At 40.7% G+C, this 19,034-nt stretch overlaps 1 protein-coding gene across 1 annotated transcript; it reads right to left on the bottom strand.

The window, feature by feature from the left end:
- Positions 1 to 958: 958 nt before the first annotated feature.
- Positions 959 to 8,756, bottom strand: LOC138757684 (protocadherin-18-like). The gene is made up of 4 exons (XM_069925391.1): positions 5,842 to 8,756; positions 3,877 to 3,965; positions 3,624 to 3,790; positions 959 to 2,520 (listed from the first exon to the last, which is right to left on the bottom strand). The coding sequence occupies exons 1-4, from the start codon at positions 8,314 to 8,316 to the stop codon at positions 1,868 to 1,870; spliced, it is 3,384 nt and encodes a 1,127-aa protein (XP_069781492.1). The 5' UTR covers positions 8,317 to 8,756; the 3' UTR covers positions 959 to 1,867.
- Between the last annotated feature and the right edge of the window lie 10,278 nt (positions 8,757 to 19,034).

Here is a 19,034-nt window from a genome sequence, read left to right as displayed (position 1 = left end):
TGGGATAATAGGTAAACATGGCTCAGCACAATTATGGCAAACAACAGGGTGACCCATTTTATGGAGAATAGAGATTAGGTAGTGACCAGAATGAATGAGAATATTTTAGTCTAGAGTTAAGATTGGGCACAGAAAAAGGTTTCAGCAATAAATGAACTGAGGTTGGGCCAGACTTGTGGAATGCTACTCACAATTTAAGGACAACTCTAGCTCCAAACAATCTGCATCAGATTCAGATAGATGCCATGAAAATTAGGAGTTGCTAGCTGGAGAATACAGCTTGTGATCAGGTTGGCAAATTTGTGTTCATTCAGCCATATAAAAAGGCTTGACAATTTAAAGACAGCTAGGAGTAAAAAAAGAAAAGATGGACATGGACCAGTTGCTCCATATTTTTGGTGAAGGTTATAATGTTGAAAAGAGCAAAGGATCCGAGGGGAAATTCCTATGCTGTAGTAGCAAAACTGAAGAATAGTTTTTGCTCATGGTTTTCTTGTCATTATATAGATAACAATAAGACCAGGTGCTTGTGGACAGGGAAGATGAGAAGAAATAGTTTAATCAAAATCATGATTTAGGCAAAAGCAGAATAATTTTGCTGCAATGGGAGAGCAGGAAACTGAATGGAGAGATACAAATAAAAAGTTCACATTAGATGAGCTTGAGTAAGGGAGGGGACAAGAAGTTTGGAGACGAGAAAGAGTGAGCATAAGAATGGAGTTCACAAAGATGAAGGAAATTACATATTTTTTTCCTTTGAGAGAGGTGATCACATGGAAAACATGTCTTAAAAGTCTGAGAGATTTTTTTGCATAATTGGAGGCCAAGAAGGTAAGTTGTGCCACCAGCAAGTAAAGTCTAGTTGCGTGGAAACAATTGATAGTCAGTATCTCCAGGTATTCGAATAATGTGGATTGAATTAAATAACAATCATCACATAACCAGATTATCAATGGAGTTCTTATGTAAAATTATGTTTATTGCTTACCATTTCAATTGCTGTCTTGAAAATGTGGCAGAAAGTGAATGTGCTGTATATTGAATGCAATTCAAACACAGTAATAAAGAGGGAATTATCTTACACAGGAGTGCTAATAGATGAACAGTCAGTCTTTGATATCATATTGTGAATGAGTGCAAATTACATATTTAAGTAGTACAAATAAATCCATTTGTATGGATTAACTTTGTAATTAAGGATTTAGACAAGGTTTCATTAATGTGTACTGCCAATAAAGACTCAAGTTAATTTCATAAAATGTTACCTCAACTCCAGTGAAGTTCAACCATTTCAGAACTGGGGTCTTCCATATCAGCTTGAATAAATTGCAATCTTTCAGTAAAACCAATAGGGGTAATAATGAGTTGCTGCACACAGGCAAGGAAAATATTAAGTGTTCTTGGATATCATATTAGGGATAAATAAATAATGATAACCTTGTTTAATACAGCAACATTACAAATTATTAAGATATTAAACAATGATCAATCTATCTAGTAAGCTTACTACAGATTGTAGAGCCTGAGGATTGTGAATAGGAACTCTGAATCTTTGGAACTTTCATACATTTGAGAAATGCCATTTTATATCAATTATCAATTCTTTAAATATTTTGTTACACCTTATAAAATCACATTTTGTCATAGGAAGTAGAATATAAAAATAAGCTTTATTGGAAAAATATATAAATAGAATACAAAATGTATTTTTAAAATACGAACGTAATTACACTTAAATTGGTATACTTAATGTGAAAATATAACTGTATTCAAAGTTATAGACACATTTTCTCAATAGATGTAAATGGCTGACAATGACACTTCAAAATTCCAAAAAAGGAAGAGAAAAACCAAATGCACAACCATTTTAGCTTTGACGGACATCTTGTAAAAGTTTGTTAATTTCTGCTACAAGTTCACTGGCATCAATGAGTTCATGTTTACTCTCACGCTTACAAGGAGCAAGCTGGCTAAGAACATTATCAAATTCATCTTCCTCATAATTCTCTGGGATTTCTTCCATGGCAGGCAACCATTTAGAAATTGGCTGTGAGTTTATATGATTTACTGGTGCAAGACCAACAGTGTTCACTGGATTCTGGAAATGAGTGCTAGCAGCCCAAGCTGCTACTCCTTGTGGATAGGGAAGTGGCTTTAATGCCAGGTGTCCTTTTTTATTTTCCAGTGAACTTCCATTGCCCACTTCATTGCATTCTGTGTACATGTCCTTTTGTGGAGGAAGTAATCGTTGGAAAACACTGTTCATTTCTGATAGGAGAGAAGAGGTTCCTATATCCTCTGCTTCCTCATTCTGGGACTCTTTGCCAAAGGTCAAAAAACTTTTCTTCTTCTCATTGGAATCTGAAGAGTCACAATCATCTTCCTGTGTCTGCTGAGCATCTTCACGGGGAATAAACATGTTGCTTCTATAATCAGCAGAAACACCTGAAGGCAAGGGAGGCATCCAGCATTGATCGGAATGCCCCAGTACTTTGCATTCATCTGTGCACAGTTTCATTGCTGTAAAACAAAAACTACGATTCAGGAAACTGTATGTGGCATAAATTGCTGGCATCTGACCAAAAGTTGTTATCACGTTCCCCTATCTACACCACTATCACTGTGAAAATCTAAACTTCAACTGCCAAGCCAGGTTTCGCTGAGCCAGGCACATATTGATGATCGAATAACGACCAAAACAATTAGAAATTACAATGTCCTATATTCTAGCTGATAACATAAAGTCTCAGAAGAAAATAATACTAGGCATTATACCAAGAGAGTGTTTTTCTCATTTTAAACGCAATGACAATTGTTTGTTTTTATTTAAGATAATATTCCTTGACTGTTTCCTTGGAAGTAATTTCAAATATAAATCAAAAATCAGGTTTAAAATAAATACTGAAAATACAGCCTACATGGAAATATTCTGTCCACAACAGGTTTCTGCTTCGGCTGTGACTGGAACAAACAGGCTGTAATCGAAATAAGTTGTAATGTCATGTCTTTCCCTATTTCAAGGTGATAAATGTTTCCCTCCTTCAATTAAAAATTTTAGTTAATTTGTCATTGTGATATTAAATAAAGTTAAGGAAAAAATTGTACAGATATGCAATTGTGACCTGTGTACTGAGCGAGAAATTGCTGACTATAATTCCACTTTAGTATGGAGCATGTATCATTCAGAATAATATATAATTTTCCAAACCATTACACAAACAAACACTGCTTCGTGTTGAGAGAGAGTGATCATGGAAATCAACCCTTTCAGCATCCTTGCGGACTGGAAGGCTCTTTCATGAAAATAAGCTTTGACAAACCCAATCCAATTTCTGCCAGATAAAGTTCAATCATCAACAATTTGCCAACTGAGAAATGTTAACTCATTCCATTCCATTGTTAGATTTAATGCCAAGAGGGAAAGACAGATTTATCTTTCATTAATTAATCTATTTTTGATTATTTGAAATCACTTTTTTTTAAACAACAAATCAAGTTAGTTATATTTTATTCCTCAACATTAATTGACATGAACCATATTTCAGTAATGAAGTAAAATCCTGAAGACCAATAAATAGATGAATTGTGTACATTAAATAAATAAAACTATGATACAACTCTACCTGGATGAAACCGATGGTTGTCAGTTACAAAAAGATCACTGAAACCTTCACCCAGAAGTCTGTCAATGGGAGAATCTCTTCCCAAATCGTAATCACTGTCTCCAGCTTCACTGTCACCTCTACCACTATCTTTCAGACTGAATTTGTCCATATCTTGAAGAGCATATCTAGAATGAACAAATTATTAATCGTTAGAACCACATCTATTGTTATACCAAAACTTGAGCATAGCAAAAACATCATTTTTTTTTACCTGTAACTTCGAGAATACTTGTTCCCTCTGAAGTTTGGTCTTGGTTGATATTGACCTTGATGTAACATGCTCAACAACTGGGAAACTTGCTAAACAACAAAACAAATCTACTGTAAGTGCTGTTTTCAAAATAAAATCAGATCATGTATTAATAATTTCTGCAATATATTTCTGACATATAGGGGGTGAACTCCTTCCGTGGCTGTCACAATTGTTTACTTTAACCTAAGTAGGTGGAATTCCCAGATAAACAGCATAAACATTGCTGTCACAGTGTTTACATGTGTTATTTGGAGAATGAGTGGAAATATATACCTCATCGTTTCATTATTTATCCTTCTCATGCACGACAATAAGTGGTAAGATCCTAAATGTTAATGCACTATTATTATTAAAATTATATGGCTTGACTGTAAAAATTTGCATGGTGCTGCATGCAATGTAGAATAATCAAATGCAAAATCAAACCTTTGTGACCACTCTGATGAATTAACAGATTGGAATTTCTAGTTTAACAAGTCAGCAGGTTATTGCGAACTATATATGTGTTTGAAGAAAAACAATTTAATAATGCATTGATCTGTTTTATAGTCTGTATCATAAATAATCTGCTTTGTCCTGATTTGTAAGATCTATTTCAACATTGCTTATCAGATTTCTCACTACCATCAAGAATTCTCATTATTTGTTTCTAAATTGTAGAATAACCTACTTCTCAACACAGGTATAATTTTCTAAATTTTAGGGAATTGAATGTTGTGATCTGAAGAGGTGTGAATGATGAACCAAAAACTTAAAAATTCAAATTCAGCAGAGAGGTACTTGTACTTAACAATTAGACCAAATAAAATCTATACAATTCTATCTCCACCTGTGTATGATAATTAATAAGCACAGATGTCTTCATGATATTGTTGTGACACGAAGGAGGAAGAAAATATTACCAGTTATAATTAGACACAGTTATCTTCACAGTATTTGAAGGAGAAATCATGGAAATTAAAAATCAAATTGTAATATGGTTAATCATGAAATTATGTATTGTTTATCAATATTCAATTAGTTGAAATTCCTGATGATATTTGCAATGAACCACTCAGCAGCTCCATTGCAAAGTTGTGTGCATTATATCAGAGAAGTTGCTACTCATTAGCACACTGCTGGAACCAGCAAGAAAAGCTTTGCAGTGTTTGAAGTATATTCGCTGCAGTAGAGTTTCAAAGTCTTAGGAAAATTTTCAATTCTGTATATTTAAAAAAAAAAGACATGGGATATATATAATGTGTTCTGCTGTATGGCACTGTGGTTCCAATTCTGATAAACCAACTGATTAATTTTTATATTAATGATCATATAAATGTATTGATAAAGCATTCCATTTGAAATGGATCAGCTACGCATGCAGGATTCACTGCTTATTTCATTAGGATATTGCATGCTGGATGTTATACAGAAGACCTGATGTACCAGCTTCTAATACTTCAAATCATTATACTTCACCTCTTAAATTTGAATTGATGAGCTAATTGACCTTATAGTTAATAAAAATTCCAGATGACTCTTCACCACATCTTTGCATCAGGTGTCAGTTTTATTATCAATAGTTGATCCATTTCTTTACAACATTAATGATGAGGGCTAAAATGGCACAAGACAGTATTTCACTGGCCTGCATCACTCAGTGTAATCACTAAGAGCTGGTATTTGTTTCAGTCTTCGAATGTAATGAAAGCAAAGGTTTCCACAGAACAAGGTCAGTATGAAAGGCAAGTGGGAAGATATTGATTAATGATTATCAAGTCAAAGAAATGACAGAATGCAATAGAGTTGACAATAGTAAAATATCCTAAGACCTGTATTCAAATGGAGGCTACAATCATAATGGAATCCTAACCAATGCACTTTAATTCCTTGGAATCATAGAAAGAATTCTGACAGTGCCATAAACACATTCAAGATTCTCACCTCAACAGGAGGGGAGGTGTGTGTTAGTTCCAATGAAAAGTTCTCAGGCAGGTGGTTGGAGGACAACGTCACCAAACTGTTGAGAGACTGGCGGCTATGAGTTTGTCTGCTGCACATCTGACCCCGGTCCATTCCTGAAAGTGTTGGTGAGGAGGAAGGAGAAGCCCTGTGCTGGGATCTGATGGGTAGAGTGCCTGTAGCAGTGTGCACCAGAGTGATGTCGCCTTTGTGAATTTGTCTGGATGGTCTTTTTGGATGATGCTGATAAGTGGATTCTGCGACTCTACAGTTGTAAGATCTGGTGTCCTTTTTTTCCCGATTGCATCTTGTGGCAAACATTGCCATGATGATGAGTAAAACAGCACAGATTACACCTAATGATATGATGATAATCATGGAGTCATCTAAAATATATTGTTCGTCATGGTCATTTTCTTTTCTTGGTTCCGTCAGTACAATTTTCAAGGCAGCCACAGCACTGAGCCTTGGAGTTCCTTTATCTTGTACAGCCACAAGGAGGTCCCAGCTTTTCTCTTGAGCAAAGGCAAAACTATCATTGGTGTAAATATCACAAGTTTTCGGATCCAAAGAGAAAAGTCCATTTTGGTTACCATTAAGAAGAGTACAAGTAAGTTCTGCATTAATGCCATAGTCATGATCAATTGCTGTAATGGGGGTCACCAAATAATTGGGTCTAACATCACTAGGAATTGGAATTTCTGCCGTGCCGTTGCTCAGAACAGGTTTTAAAATGGTTGGCACATTGTCATTACCGTCAATTATAGTCAAAACAACTGTGGTGTTAGTGCTGAGTTGAGGGATCCCGCCGTCCCTGGCCTGGACTGTGAATGAAATCTTGTTGATTTCTTCGCGATCAAAGGTCCTAAGGGCATAAATTTCTCCAGTGGATGGCTCGATGGTAAGGTAGGAAGTGATGGAGCTTCCTGAAATATAGGACTCCAGGATCGTATAGGTGACCTGGCCATTCTCAGTCATGTCCAGATCAGAAGCGGTCACTAGGGTGATGAAGGCACCAGGCAAGTTGTTCTCATCCAGCAACAGTTCATACTTCCTCTTTTGGAATTGGGGAGCATTGTCATTTACATCGGCTATCTGGACCGTTACGTACTGGATAGTGGCGAAGCTTGGGGTGCCCATGTCTTCCGCGATGACTTTCAGCTTGTACTGGGCGATTTTCTCCCTGTCCAGAGTCTCGTTGGTCTGGATCATGTAGTTTCTCTCGTTGGTCTGTTGGAGTTTGAAGTGCCCATGCCCCTGGAGTGTGCACCCGACCTGGCCGTTCACCCCCGAGTCTTTGTCCACGACCCGGACCACAGCGATCAGTGTCTCTTTGGGAGCTCCCTCGGACACAAACGCCACGTCGTTACCCAAAGGCATCAGGTTGATGAGAATCTCCGGGGGGTTGTCGTTCACGTCCACCACTTTGATGACGATCTTGCAATGAGCCGGGATGGAGTTCGGGCCCAAGTCTTGAGCTTGGGCGTCGATCTCGTAGCTCTGGCTGACCTCGTAGTCCACGGACTTGAGAAGAAGCAAGTGGCCGGTGTCGGCGTCGATGTGGAAGGTCTCCATAACCTGCGGGGACACGTGGCTGCTGAAGGAGTAGACAACTCTTCCATTGCTCCCCTCGTCCGGATCGGTTGCATTCAAGTCGACGAGCAAGGAGCCCTGGGGCGAGTTTTCTGGCAGCTCGATGGTGTAGGAGGCTTGTTCAAACACCGGGCTGTTGTCGTTGGAGTCGGCGATGTTGATCTTCACGAGGGAGGATCCCGATTTGGGAGGTACGCCCCGGTCCGAGGCGATCAGGCGCAGCTCGTAGCCGGCCTGCCGCTCCCTGTCCAGCTCCCGGATCACCATGAGGTCCGCGTACTTGGCCCCGTCCGTCCTGGTGCGCACCTCCAGCGCGAAGTGCTCGTTGGGCGTGAGCGAGTACGTGTCAAGCGAGTTGTTGCCCACGTCCGGGTCCACGGCGCTGTCCAGGGGGAAGCGAGAGCCCACCGAGGCGCTCTCGAAGATCTCCACGGGGATGACGGCGCGGGGGAAGAGGGGCGAGTTGTCGTTGATGTCCAGCACGGCCACCTCGACCTGGAGCAGCTGCAGATGCTCGGTGGGCAGGGTGATGACGTCGAAGCTGAGGGTGCAGGCGGCGGCCGTGGGCTTGCACAGCTGCTCCCGGTCCAGGCGCTCGGCCACGCTCACCCGGCCGTCCTCCTCCCGCACGGCCAGCAGCGACGAGTTCGCCCTCTGCATCACTCGGAAACGCCTGGACGAAGGGTTCAACCGGTCGGCTAAAGTTTCCGACAGTTTGCCGATCACCGTGCCAACCGGCTGCTCCTCGTCCACTTCGTACCGCACGGCGATGCCCGCCGCCTCCTCGCACGTCCAGACGGTCGCCGCCACTAGCAGCAGCCAAACCAGCCGGCCTCCCCCACCCTTCTTCTGCACTTTCTCCATCTTCCCGGGTCTGCCCTCGACTGGTCCGTCGCCCTTTGTTTTGCCGTTGTCTGCTCTCTTGAGTCGGTCGGGGGGAACCAAAAAATAAGCGCAAATTCCTGTCGATCCCCCTTATTCGCACTCACAGCACATTTGGTGTCTGGGTTTTGACAGCTCAGACAAAGCAGCCTTCATGTAACGTCGCGGAGCGCGCAGATGTGCCGATCTGGTTACTTTTTCTCGTGTCGCCAAATCTCACTCCGCCAAAAAAAATTGAAATAAAAGATATCTCGTGATTAAATTATCCTGTCGTTCCTTTTTTTTAACACACGCGTGAACAGCCCTACGCGCAGCCGTGCAAGGAGTCGACTGCCTTTGACCGTGCCGCACTCGCTCCCTTGCGCCAGGGCTACCGTTCGCCGATGCGACCGAGCTCCAGGACAAACTTCACCCCAACTCGCTCAAACTTTCCCAAAGGCGCGTGCCGCCAAGCCGGCCAGCCAATGGCGCTGCGCCTCCCCGAATCGGCGCAGCCAATCACCGTGCGATCCGTCTGGGCGTCAGCGAGAAGGGGGTCGGGCCGGCCCCACCTATTGGTTGTCGTCCGAGGAAGAGCGAAACAATGCAAAAGAAAGTTGGGTGCTGGGGCTGCGTCTGGCAGTTCTCCGTCTGCTCCGAAATCAAAGCCGACTGCCCACTATTTTCTCTTCGCCCACAATCCGTCCACCGAATCATAAATCTTCTGATTAATATATTTTCTCTTCTTTCTAACTATTATTTAGATTGTCTTCGCGACACCTAATATCTCCTGCTCTTTTTACTGAATGTACGCATTTCCCATTTACCCCACTCTCTCTCTCTCAAGTGATTTTGATTCATTTTAGTTGTCAGCAATATCTGACCACCACATTTTCTCATTTGATCGTATTTTTTTCTTCTATTACTTTTCGTGGTGATACTTCTCCAGAGTGCTTGTAATAACAACGCATGTTATAGTCATGTTTTTGCCGAGTAGCGGGAGATAAAACTTTTTTTTCCAAAATCACGACGCGCTTGTGAGTATTCGGTTTTACTCTCATAACGTACAAGCCACAGCTTTCATACCGACATTTAAGATCATTAACATTCCGATTTACTTTTAAAATAGTCGGACGACCAATGTCATTGGATTTTGTGCACAAAACGCGGTGTTTGCATTTCCTATTTCTAATTCACATGCACTAACTTCTCAGGAATAAATGCTGACATGGAAAACTGACATGGTTTACATCGATTAAATCTGCCATGAACTATAAACACCTGCAATAGTGGCAAAATCATCTTTATTGCAAAAATAAAGAAACCCGAAGTTTCATCAACCATCTGCATTTGCTTGTTTCGCGCTTTCTGCTGCTTGGTATAATCCCATTTACTCTCCCTTCCATGGTTTTCTAAATCTCACTGTCCCTCGTTTATTTTTCTAAGTTGCTCTCCTTTTTGTGGCGTTGGGAGAGGGTGTTTAAACTCACTAAAGAGATTGCAGACAGACGTGAAAGCGAAGCGCAGACTCTCGCTTTCTCCTGCACTCAAATGCCTTTTAAAAACTATTACTGATCCTCCATACAGGCAGCGTCGTGTGGAAAATCATGGATAAAAGAAGAGCGCCTCATGAATGTATTTAGTAATAGGTCACGCCGGTAGGCATTCTACCCCATGAATACTGTTTTACAACTTTGCGGTCTTTTCAGAACTTATCTGTGAATTAGCATCCTATATGAGGAGAAAAAAGCAAACACAAGCAACTGCAGCTTTTGAGAGCCACGGCCATCTGGCGCAAATCTCCAACAATCGACCCAATAATTACATCAATTCAGCTTTAGCAAAAAAAAACCCTCCATAAACACCAAAAGGACACGATACCTCGCCTCAAAAGGACTCTGGTGATCAGATAATTCTATTAGTTCATGCTGTTTCTTGAAAGTCTTATAATGCTCAGAAAATCAAAGTTTGTGTCAGTTCACGTGAAACATAGATGTAACAAAGTGTTTGGCCGAAACGCGTCATTTAAAACATTCTCTCTTGATACTGTTTTGAAAATATTTGTGGAAGATCAAATGAACTTAGTTCAACTTAGCTAAAAGCACAAGGAGTCTTCAAGAAGCCACAGACCTCTGATGAACTACAGCTTTATTAAAAGATAATTAATTGCAAGATTCAAAATTTATATAAGTTCCAATATTTTCGACGTGGTATGTGCACGTAAACTATATTTAAAACAGAATCCATAATGAAAGCGATTAGTTTCAACTATTATAGAAGTAAGTTTCAAGTAACTAATGCTTCTTGTCCCATTTTGAATGCTCCGAGATAGTTGGAGGAAAAAGTGGTCCGCCTGCAACTCTATTGATTTATTGGCATTTGCCAGGTTCTAGTGAAGAACATCTAGGTTAAATGTTGTGACAATAGCGATCACAAAGAGCCTTAACCCCGCAACCTTCCATAGCAACATCCCTCTCTGTAATGCAAGTCTTTGGATGACAATCAAAGGCAAATACTCACATGAGTTTCCTGCCTCTACAAGAATTCTTAATTGCAAGTGCAACGAGGCACGCGTATGTGTGGCTACTGATCTCACTCCTGGTCAGATACTAGGCTCTGCTCTCAAGCGCTTCACTTTAAAAAATAATGAATAATCACGTTCAATTCTTAGTTCTTTCCATATATTCTTTAACGTAAAAACATGCAAAGACACCCCATTGTATATTTAATAACGCCCTACATATATATATATATGTAAAACTGAGGTCCTCCATCAGCCAGCTCCCCACCATGACCACCAGCCCCCCCCCCCCACATCTCCAAAGGGCACACTGAACTCAAAACAGTCAACCAGTTTACCTACCTAGGCTGTGCCATTTCATCTGCTGCAAGGATTGACAAAGAGATAGACAACAGACTTGCCAAGGCAAATAGCGCCTTTGGAAGACTACACAAAAGAGTCTGGAAAAACAACCACCTGAAGAAACACACAAAGATCAGCGTGTACAGAGCCGTTGTCATACCCACACTCCTGTTCGGCTCTGAATCATGGGTCCTCTACCGGCATCACCTACGGCTCCTCGAACGTTTCCATCAGCGCTGTCTCCGCTCCATCCTCAACATTCATTGGAATGACTTAATCACCAACATCGAAGTACTCGAGCTGGCAGAGTTCGCAAGCATCGAATCCATGCTGCTGAAGACCCAACTGCGCTGGTGGGTCACGTCTCCAGAATGGAGGACCATCGCCTTCCCAAGATCGTGTTCTATGGTGAGCTCTCCACTGGCCACCGAGACAGAGGTGCACCAAAGAAGAGGTACAGGGACTGCTTAAAGAAATCTCTTGGTGCTTGCCACATTGACCACCGTCAGTGGGCTGATATCGCCTCCAACCGTGCATCTTAGCGCCTCACAGTTCGGCGGACAGCAACCTCCTTTGTAGAAGACCGCAGAGCCCACCTCACTGACAAAAGACAAAGGAGGAAAAACCCAACACCCAACCCCCACCAACCAATTTTCCCTTGCAACCACTGCAACCGTGTCTGCCTGTCCCGCATCGGACTTGTCAGTCACCAACGTGCCTGCAGCAGATGTGGACATACCCCTCCATAAATCTTCATCTGTGAAGCCAAGCCAAAGAAAGAAAAAGAACTCTCCATCATCTGCTCAAATATTACCTGCATTTATTATGTGTCTAAAACTGCTTTGCCCTATTGTTATGTCTCGTAATACTTTCTCAACTTGATGACAAGAATGACTTTATTATCACCTCTCCGTCATGGTATTCAGGTGGCTCTATCATTACACTATAATCATGGTCAAATGCAAGTATCAACCAAAGATACCTTCAGGGCAAACAAAAAGGATGAAGCTCAGATGTTCTTTACTTTTCAAGTATTAATTATGGCATGAATGAAAAGGAAAGTGACAGAGCAAAGTGGCAAAAGGGCCCAAATTTTCCAAATTCAGAACATTGAACTTATGTGCCTATTGCTTAAAAAAATGGTGTTTGGTTTGATTGACATAATTGTGAGCTCTTGGAAGGGAGAAAACATTGTTTGTCTTTCTAGTTTGTGATGTAAATATCTTCTCTTTCATCTGTGACAGATAATGTTATATTTTATATTGTATATAGATATATCTTAAAAGGAGAAAAAATTGTGGCAGTTTTTTTTTAATTGTGTAGGCCATATACAAACACTTCAAAATCGATCTCATTTAAAATACAAGAGTTCTGCTCGAGCCAGACTGACTGACTCCGGTGCCTTTGCAAATCTTTGAAGGATGCCTATAAGGACTTCACAAGTAGGTGTTAATTGAACATGCTGCGGAGTGATGGATTATTGTTTTGGAAAGCAACAGATGAACGAACTCAGAAGATTAGGTGTGTAGCCACAGTCTGTCTGAGCACAGTTGGCTGTTCTAAGAGAGTCATGTGGTTTTCTCTGAGAGAGAGAGAGAGAGAGAGAAAGAGAGAATTCAGTTTTAAGTTCAGCAGCAGCAGCTGCGACTGGAACAGGACAAGCTGGCAAGCTTGTGGAAAAACCATACAAGAGGAGATGGCTGGCTACATAAAGTTTCACTTGAAATAAGGGAAACAGAAAAGGAAGTCTGTGGTGACCTGAAAGAAAGAGGTTATCATCTGGAAAACCCTGGCAAGTTTCTTCAGCAAGACACTGAAGTGGCTGATTGAAAGGGATCAGTTGTGCATGTCCAACAAACAACAACTCTTTCTCTGAATACTGACAGGAACCTTCCTGAGTGGTAATAATTTACCTTTCAAGCACCAAAGCCTGGTGAAATTCATAAATGTTAAATTCTGTGCACTGGAGGAGTGAGAAGTGAGATTGGACTGTGAATCAAATAAACTTTTTTTGAACGTATATACAAATTGCATACACGTGCCCTTAGAACTTGAAGGGGGTTAAGTTAGGTGAACCTGGTCCAAATTTTGTTATAAGCTTCCAAGATTCAAATTTTAACTTAGCAAGTATTGTAATATTTCAGGATGTTGGAACTAAATGGTCCAAATGCACAGTTGTGCAGGAAGTGTTTCAAGCATAACCAAAATATAATCTGCTGGAAGAATACAGTGGATCAACCAGGAGAAAAAGAATGATCAGCGTTGAGTCTCAGTAAAGAGTTTTGGCCTTAAATATCAACCATTCTTTTTCTATCACTGATGATGCTTGATCCATTGTTTTTCCTCTACCAAACTGTATTAGGGTCAGATTCTAGCATCTGTAGTCTCCTGTGTTTCTCCATCATTTTAAGTGTGCTGTGTGATTTTGGTAGCATAATGTGATAAACATTAGATACTCTTTGAATCAGCTTTTGTATTACAGAATGGAAGATATCCATGTTCCCTTTGATAAAACATCATGATTCGATTACAGTTGACATTTTCAGTGAGGATGATTGCTTTTATATGTGATACTATTCATAATAGATTGAGAAAAGATGGAAAAATTTAACATCACAGGTTGCATTTCCTTATGTATTCACTAGGATTCTCCTAAATAGAATAATACCTAGTGTCGCCGAGAATGTTCTCCCAGAATCACAGTGTGGCTTTCGCGCAAACAGAGGAGCTACTGACATGGTCTTTGCCCTCAGACAGCTCCAAGAAAAGTGCAGAGAACAAAACAAAGGACTCTACATCACCTTTGTTGACCTCACCAAAGCCTTCGACACCATGAGCAGGAAGGGCTTTGGCAAATACTAGAGCGCCTCGGATGCCCCCCAAAATTCCTCAACATGGTTATCCAACTGCACGAAAACCAACAAGGTCGGGTCAGATACATCAATGAGCTCTCTGAACCCTTCTCCATTAACAATGGCGTGAAGCAAGGCTGCATTCTCGCACCAACCCTCTTTTCAATCTTCTTCAGCATGATGCTGAAACAAGCCATGAAAGAACTCAACAATGAAGACACTGTTTACATCCGGTACTGCACGGATGGCAGTCTCTTCAATCTGAGGCGCCTGCAAGCTCACACCAAGACACAAGAGCAACTTGTCCGTGAACTACTCTTTGCAGACGATGCCGCTTTAGTTGCCCATTCAGAGCCAGCTCTTCAGCGCTTGACGTCCTGTTTTGCAGAAACTGCCAAAATGTTTGGCCTGGAAGTCAGCCTGAAGAAAACTGAGGTTCTCCATCAGCCAGCTCCCCACCATGACTACCAGCCCTCCCACATCTCCATCGGGCACACAAAACTCAAAAGAGTCAACCAGTTTACCTATCTCGGCTGCACCATTTCATCGGATGCAAGGATTGACAACGAGATATACAACAGACTCGCCAAGGCAAATAGCGCCTTTGGAAGACTACACAAAAGAGTCTGGAAAAACAACCAACTGAAAAACCTCATAAAGATTAGCGTATACAGAGCCATTGTCATACCCACACTCCTGTTCGGCTCCGAATCATGGGTCCTCTACCGGCATCACCTATGGCTCCTAGAACGCTTCCACCAGCGTTGTCTCCGTTCCATCCTCAACATTCATTGGAGTGACTTCATCCCTACCATCGAAGTACTCGAGATGGCAGAGGCCGACAGCATCGAATCCACGCTGCTGAAGATCCAACTGCACTGGGTAGGTGACGTCTCCAGAATGGAGGACCATCGCCTTCCCAAGATCGTGTTATATGGCGAGCTCTCCACTGGCCACCATGACAGAGGTGCACCAAAGAAGAGGTACAAGGACTGCCTAAAGAAATCTCTTGGTGCTTGCCACATTAACCACCGCCAGTGGGCTGATATCGCCTCAAACCGTGCATCTTGGTGCCTCACAGTTCGGCGGGCAGCAACCTCCTTTGAAGAAGACCGCAGAGCCCACCTCACTGACAAAAGACAAAGGAGGAAAAACCCAACACCCAAACCCAACCAACCAATTTTCCCATGCAACCGCTACAACCGTGCCTGCCTGTCCCGCATCGGACTTGTCAGCCACAAACGAGCCTGCATCTGACGTGGACATTACCCCTCCATAAATCTTCATCTGCAAAGCCAAGCTAAAGAATTAATATCCATTTACAGAAAATAATAATCATATATTCCAAATCAATTATATATGTTACATATTGAGTTCCTGATTGTTGATCATAAATTTCAAATTCGAATACATGGAAAATATTTTTTGAGCTACCATCTATAATATTATTGTTTCTTTGTTCTCTTAACTAATCCGTGTGTTTCTGGATGATATCGTTCCACTATGGTTTTGTTGCTCTGAGAAGACTATCAAATCCCGAGTAGGATCTTTGAACTTTGCCACAAGTGAGTTGGAATGACGTGAGCACTTTTTCCACTGTTTATGTTTAGCTTCTGCTTGATCCCATCAGAAGGACTCAAAGGACTCAGTCTCTTCTGGATATTTTCTCCATTTTAAGTAGTCATGGATCTGAGATTCCAATCAGGTGGTTAAGATGTTAGAATTTTTTCAAGGAAACAGAGAACTTTTTTGAAGAGTTTCCTCTGACTTCTTGCCATCACAGAGCTCAGAGCAGTGTTTTACGGTTGTAATGCATATGGTTCATCTGCCAGAGAAGATTGAGCATGATAGGTGGTGGAGATGTTGGTTGGGGAAAGGATACCTGCTTCACCAATCCTGCCAATTGATTGGTCATCCCTTTGGTACACTAATTTTTTGACTGCCTCCACTACTTCATTTTTTTTTGCTAGAGGATTACTGTGAATATTTATTATATATTTTATGTAATTACTGTCTCTTTTTATTTAATTAAATTTGTTTACTAGTAGAATTTTTCTTTTTTTTGAAAAATTTTATTTAAAGTTTCTTTTCATACATGCAACCATATCAAAATATATAATACAATTAAATTTAATGATCAATTCTATTACATTATGATATGAATCCCAAATTATATATTCCCAAAGAAAAAGAAAAAGATTTTAAAAAGAAGAAAAAAGAGAGAAAAGGTGGGATAAATAAAAGAAAAGTAAGACACTAAAAGTAAGAACCTAGCTGCCAGAAGATTCCCCTCACCACACAAAATTAACAATTTATAACTTTTAATACCTTCAGGGAGGTTAATGAAATCAAAGCTTCAATAAAAGGTCAATAAGTTCCTCAATTCTTTAGTATGGGCACTGAGTTTTCAAAAACATATCAAGCTTTACATTGCTGTATTCCACGTTCCATACTCAGATGAATGTCTAATTCATCCCAGTAAGGCAAAAACTAGAAAGAATCAATATATTAACCATCTATATATACTTTAATCCAGAACTAGTGACCTTGTATGTCATCTCACTGCACATACCTCCCTGACCATCCCAATAATCAACATACACAAAGTTGGAGGGGTGGGGGGGGGGGTGCATGGGTCATCTTCCTTGGCTACCCAGGTAAAGAAAAAGAAAACATGAAAAAGTAACATCATACCCAATTAATTAAACAAAAATAGAATAAAAGAAAATCCCTCCATTTAATGTTGTTTAATAATAAAACATTAAGCCCTCCATTATATGGCTTGTGGGCATTTCCACAAATACACCAGTCAATAGCAACCAGTGCATGAAACTGCCACCACTCCCCCCCCCCCACCTTGTATGTTTACCATCATTAATCTCATCAATACATAAAAAGAAACAAATATATAAACCGCATTATATTGATCAAAACATTTTCAAGCATCCTGTTCCTGCCTTATTAGTAAAGTTTCAACAAATTCTTCCGCAGAGATATGATCTGTGAAAAACCTGGTCTGGCCTCCTTGTAAGAAAATCTTCATATTATGGTTTATCTTCATAAGTACCTGTTTAGTTGAAGCAAATAATAATTTTGGGCATAGCTACATTGTATAATGTGTATGACAATAAACACATTACTTTTTTGTAGAATTTTGCTCATAGTATTATCATGGAAATGTATGAAGGAAATCAAGCAACTCGCTGAAAATCATTCCATTCATGGTTTGTTCATTGTCAAGACCATTGATAGCCCAAATACCCAAAAATAAACATTATAGTCAGTACTAGAGAAGGTTATTAAGGAAAGAGAGGAAATGAACAGTCATTGGTAGCTGCACATTGAATATCTTCCCAACAAAGGTTCTGTTTTTCAATATGTACATCCTTGATTACAGCCCTCAACATATAATCCATCAATAACTTCAGCGCTACCCTAACCTGGCACAAGGTTGAACAGTCTATACAACAGCTGAAAATCAACAAAGTCCTGCTACAGGTTTAAAACAAAAACTGATTTGAATTTGTGACCTCGTATCTGTCATCAGGAAAAATGAGAACAGATCCCAAAAATTGTTACCATCCCCAAGAAATAAGAAAATTGTCACAGGATGCATCTTAACAGCCTCTTCTTTGTGGCCAAAAGACTCCTTCCAGGATTTCAATAAGGGCTCTGTCCATTAACAAGCATGATAATTCTTATTGCCATCATTGAATAAAATTTGTTGAGATAGAGGGAACAGCATTAATCACATGGTTTTTCCCAACCTTTTAAAAGCCTTCAACTCATCAAATGAATTAAATTATGCCTGTTCACAGAAATTTGAAACTATTGCACATTGCTGTATTCCTAAGAAGTGGATTAATCAGAGATCCAATCCTATTGCAGATTAGGGTTCAGAAATCAGTATTTATTATAATGAACATATCATGAAATTTGTTGTTTTGCAGCAGCATCAATAATGTAAACATTTATATAAACCACCAAATAAATCAAAAAATAGTGCAAGGAAATTTCAAGTAAGGTCATGTCAGTGGTTCAGATTCATTCAGGAACCTGATGGCAGAGGGGAAGAAGCCACTGAGTGCTCCTGTGTCTTTTTCCTAATGGTAGCAGAGTGCAGATGGAATAGCCTAGGTGGTGGGGGTCTTTGAAGATAGAGGCTCTTAACAGACACCATCTCTTGCAGAAGCCCTCGATGGAGTGAAGATTGGTGCCTGTGATGTCACAGGCCAAATTAACAACCCTCTGAAGTTTTTTTCCTTGTCCTCAGCATTGGCTCCTCCATAGCAGGCAGTGTTACAACTAGCCTGGTACACTTATAGCAGCTTTCAAGAGTCTTCAGTGACATAGAGAATCTCTTCAAACACCTTATGAAGCATCGCCTCTGGTGACCCTTCTTTATGATTGCATTGGCATGGAGGATCTAGGACAGATGCTCAGAGATGTTGACGCCCAATTTGAATTTGAAATTTGTGACCCTCTCCACTACTGAGTTCTTGATGAGGACTGGTTCATATTCTCCTGACTTCCTCCTGAAGTCCACAATCATCTCATTGGTTTTGCTAACATTGAGCAAAACCAACATTGAGGTTGTTGGAGTGACACTACTCAAAGAGCTAATCCATCTCTCTCCTGTATGCTTTCTCATTGCCATCTGCAATTCTGCCGACAATTGTGGTGTGATCAGCAAATTTTCAGTTAGCTTGCAAATGTGCCTAGCAACATAGCCATGGGTGCATAGTTTGTACAACAGTGGACTAAGCATGCATTCTTGAGGTATGCCTGTCTTGATCATCAGTGAGAAGGAGATATTGTTTCCAATTTAAACTGACTGTGGTCTTCTGATGAAGAAGTTAAGGATACAGTTTCAGGTCTGTGTGTGTGTGTGTGTGTGTGTGTGTGTGTGTGTGGGGGGGGGGGGGGTAGTTCAGAAGCCCAGGATTTGGATCTCTTTGACCAGCACTGAGGAATAATGGTGTTGAAGGCTGAGCTGTAGTCAATGA

This window comes from Narcine bancroftii, chromosome 3 (assembly GCF_036971445.1).
Source record: "Narcine bancroftii isolate sNarBan1 chromosome 3, sNarBan1.hap1, whole genome shotgun sequence".
Classification (NCBI taxonomy): Eukaryota; Metazoa; Chordata; class Chondrichthyes; order Torpediniformes; family Narcinidae; genus Narcine; species Narcine bancroftii.
Note: the sequence above shows the minus strand (reverse complement) of the source record. Positions and strands in the feature narration are given on the sequence as shown.

Bases quoted from the DNA above. Each gene is read 5' to 3' on its own strand.
- LOC138757684 (XM_069925391.1), bottom strand. From the start codon at position 8,316: ATGGAGAAAGTGCAGAAGAAGGGTGGGGGAGGCCGGCTGGTTTGGCTG. The intron at 3,966-5,841 runs GTGAGAATCTTG...TTTGTTGTTTAG, and splicing joins ACACCTCCCCTCCTGTTGAG to CAAGTTTCCCAGTTGTTGAG. The intron at 2,521-3,623 runs GTAGAGTTGTAT...TTTGTTTTACAG, and splicing joins CAACCATCGGTTTCATCCAG to CAATGAAACTGTGCACAGAT.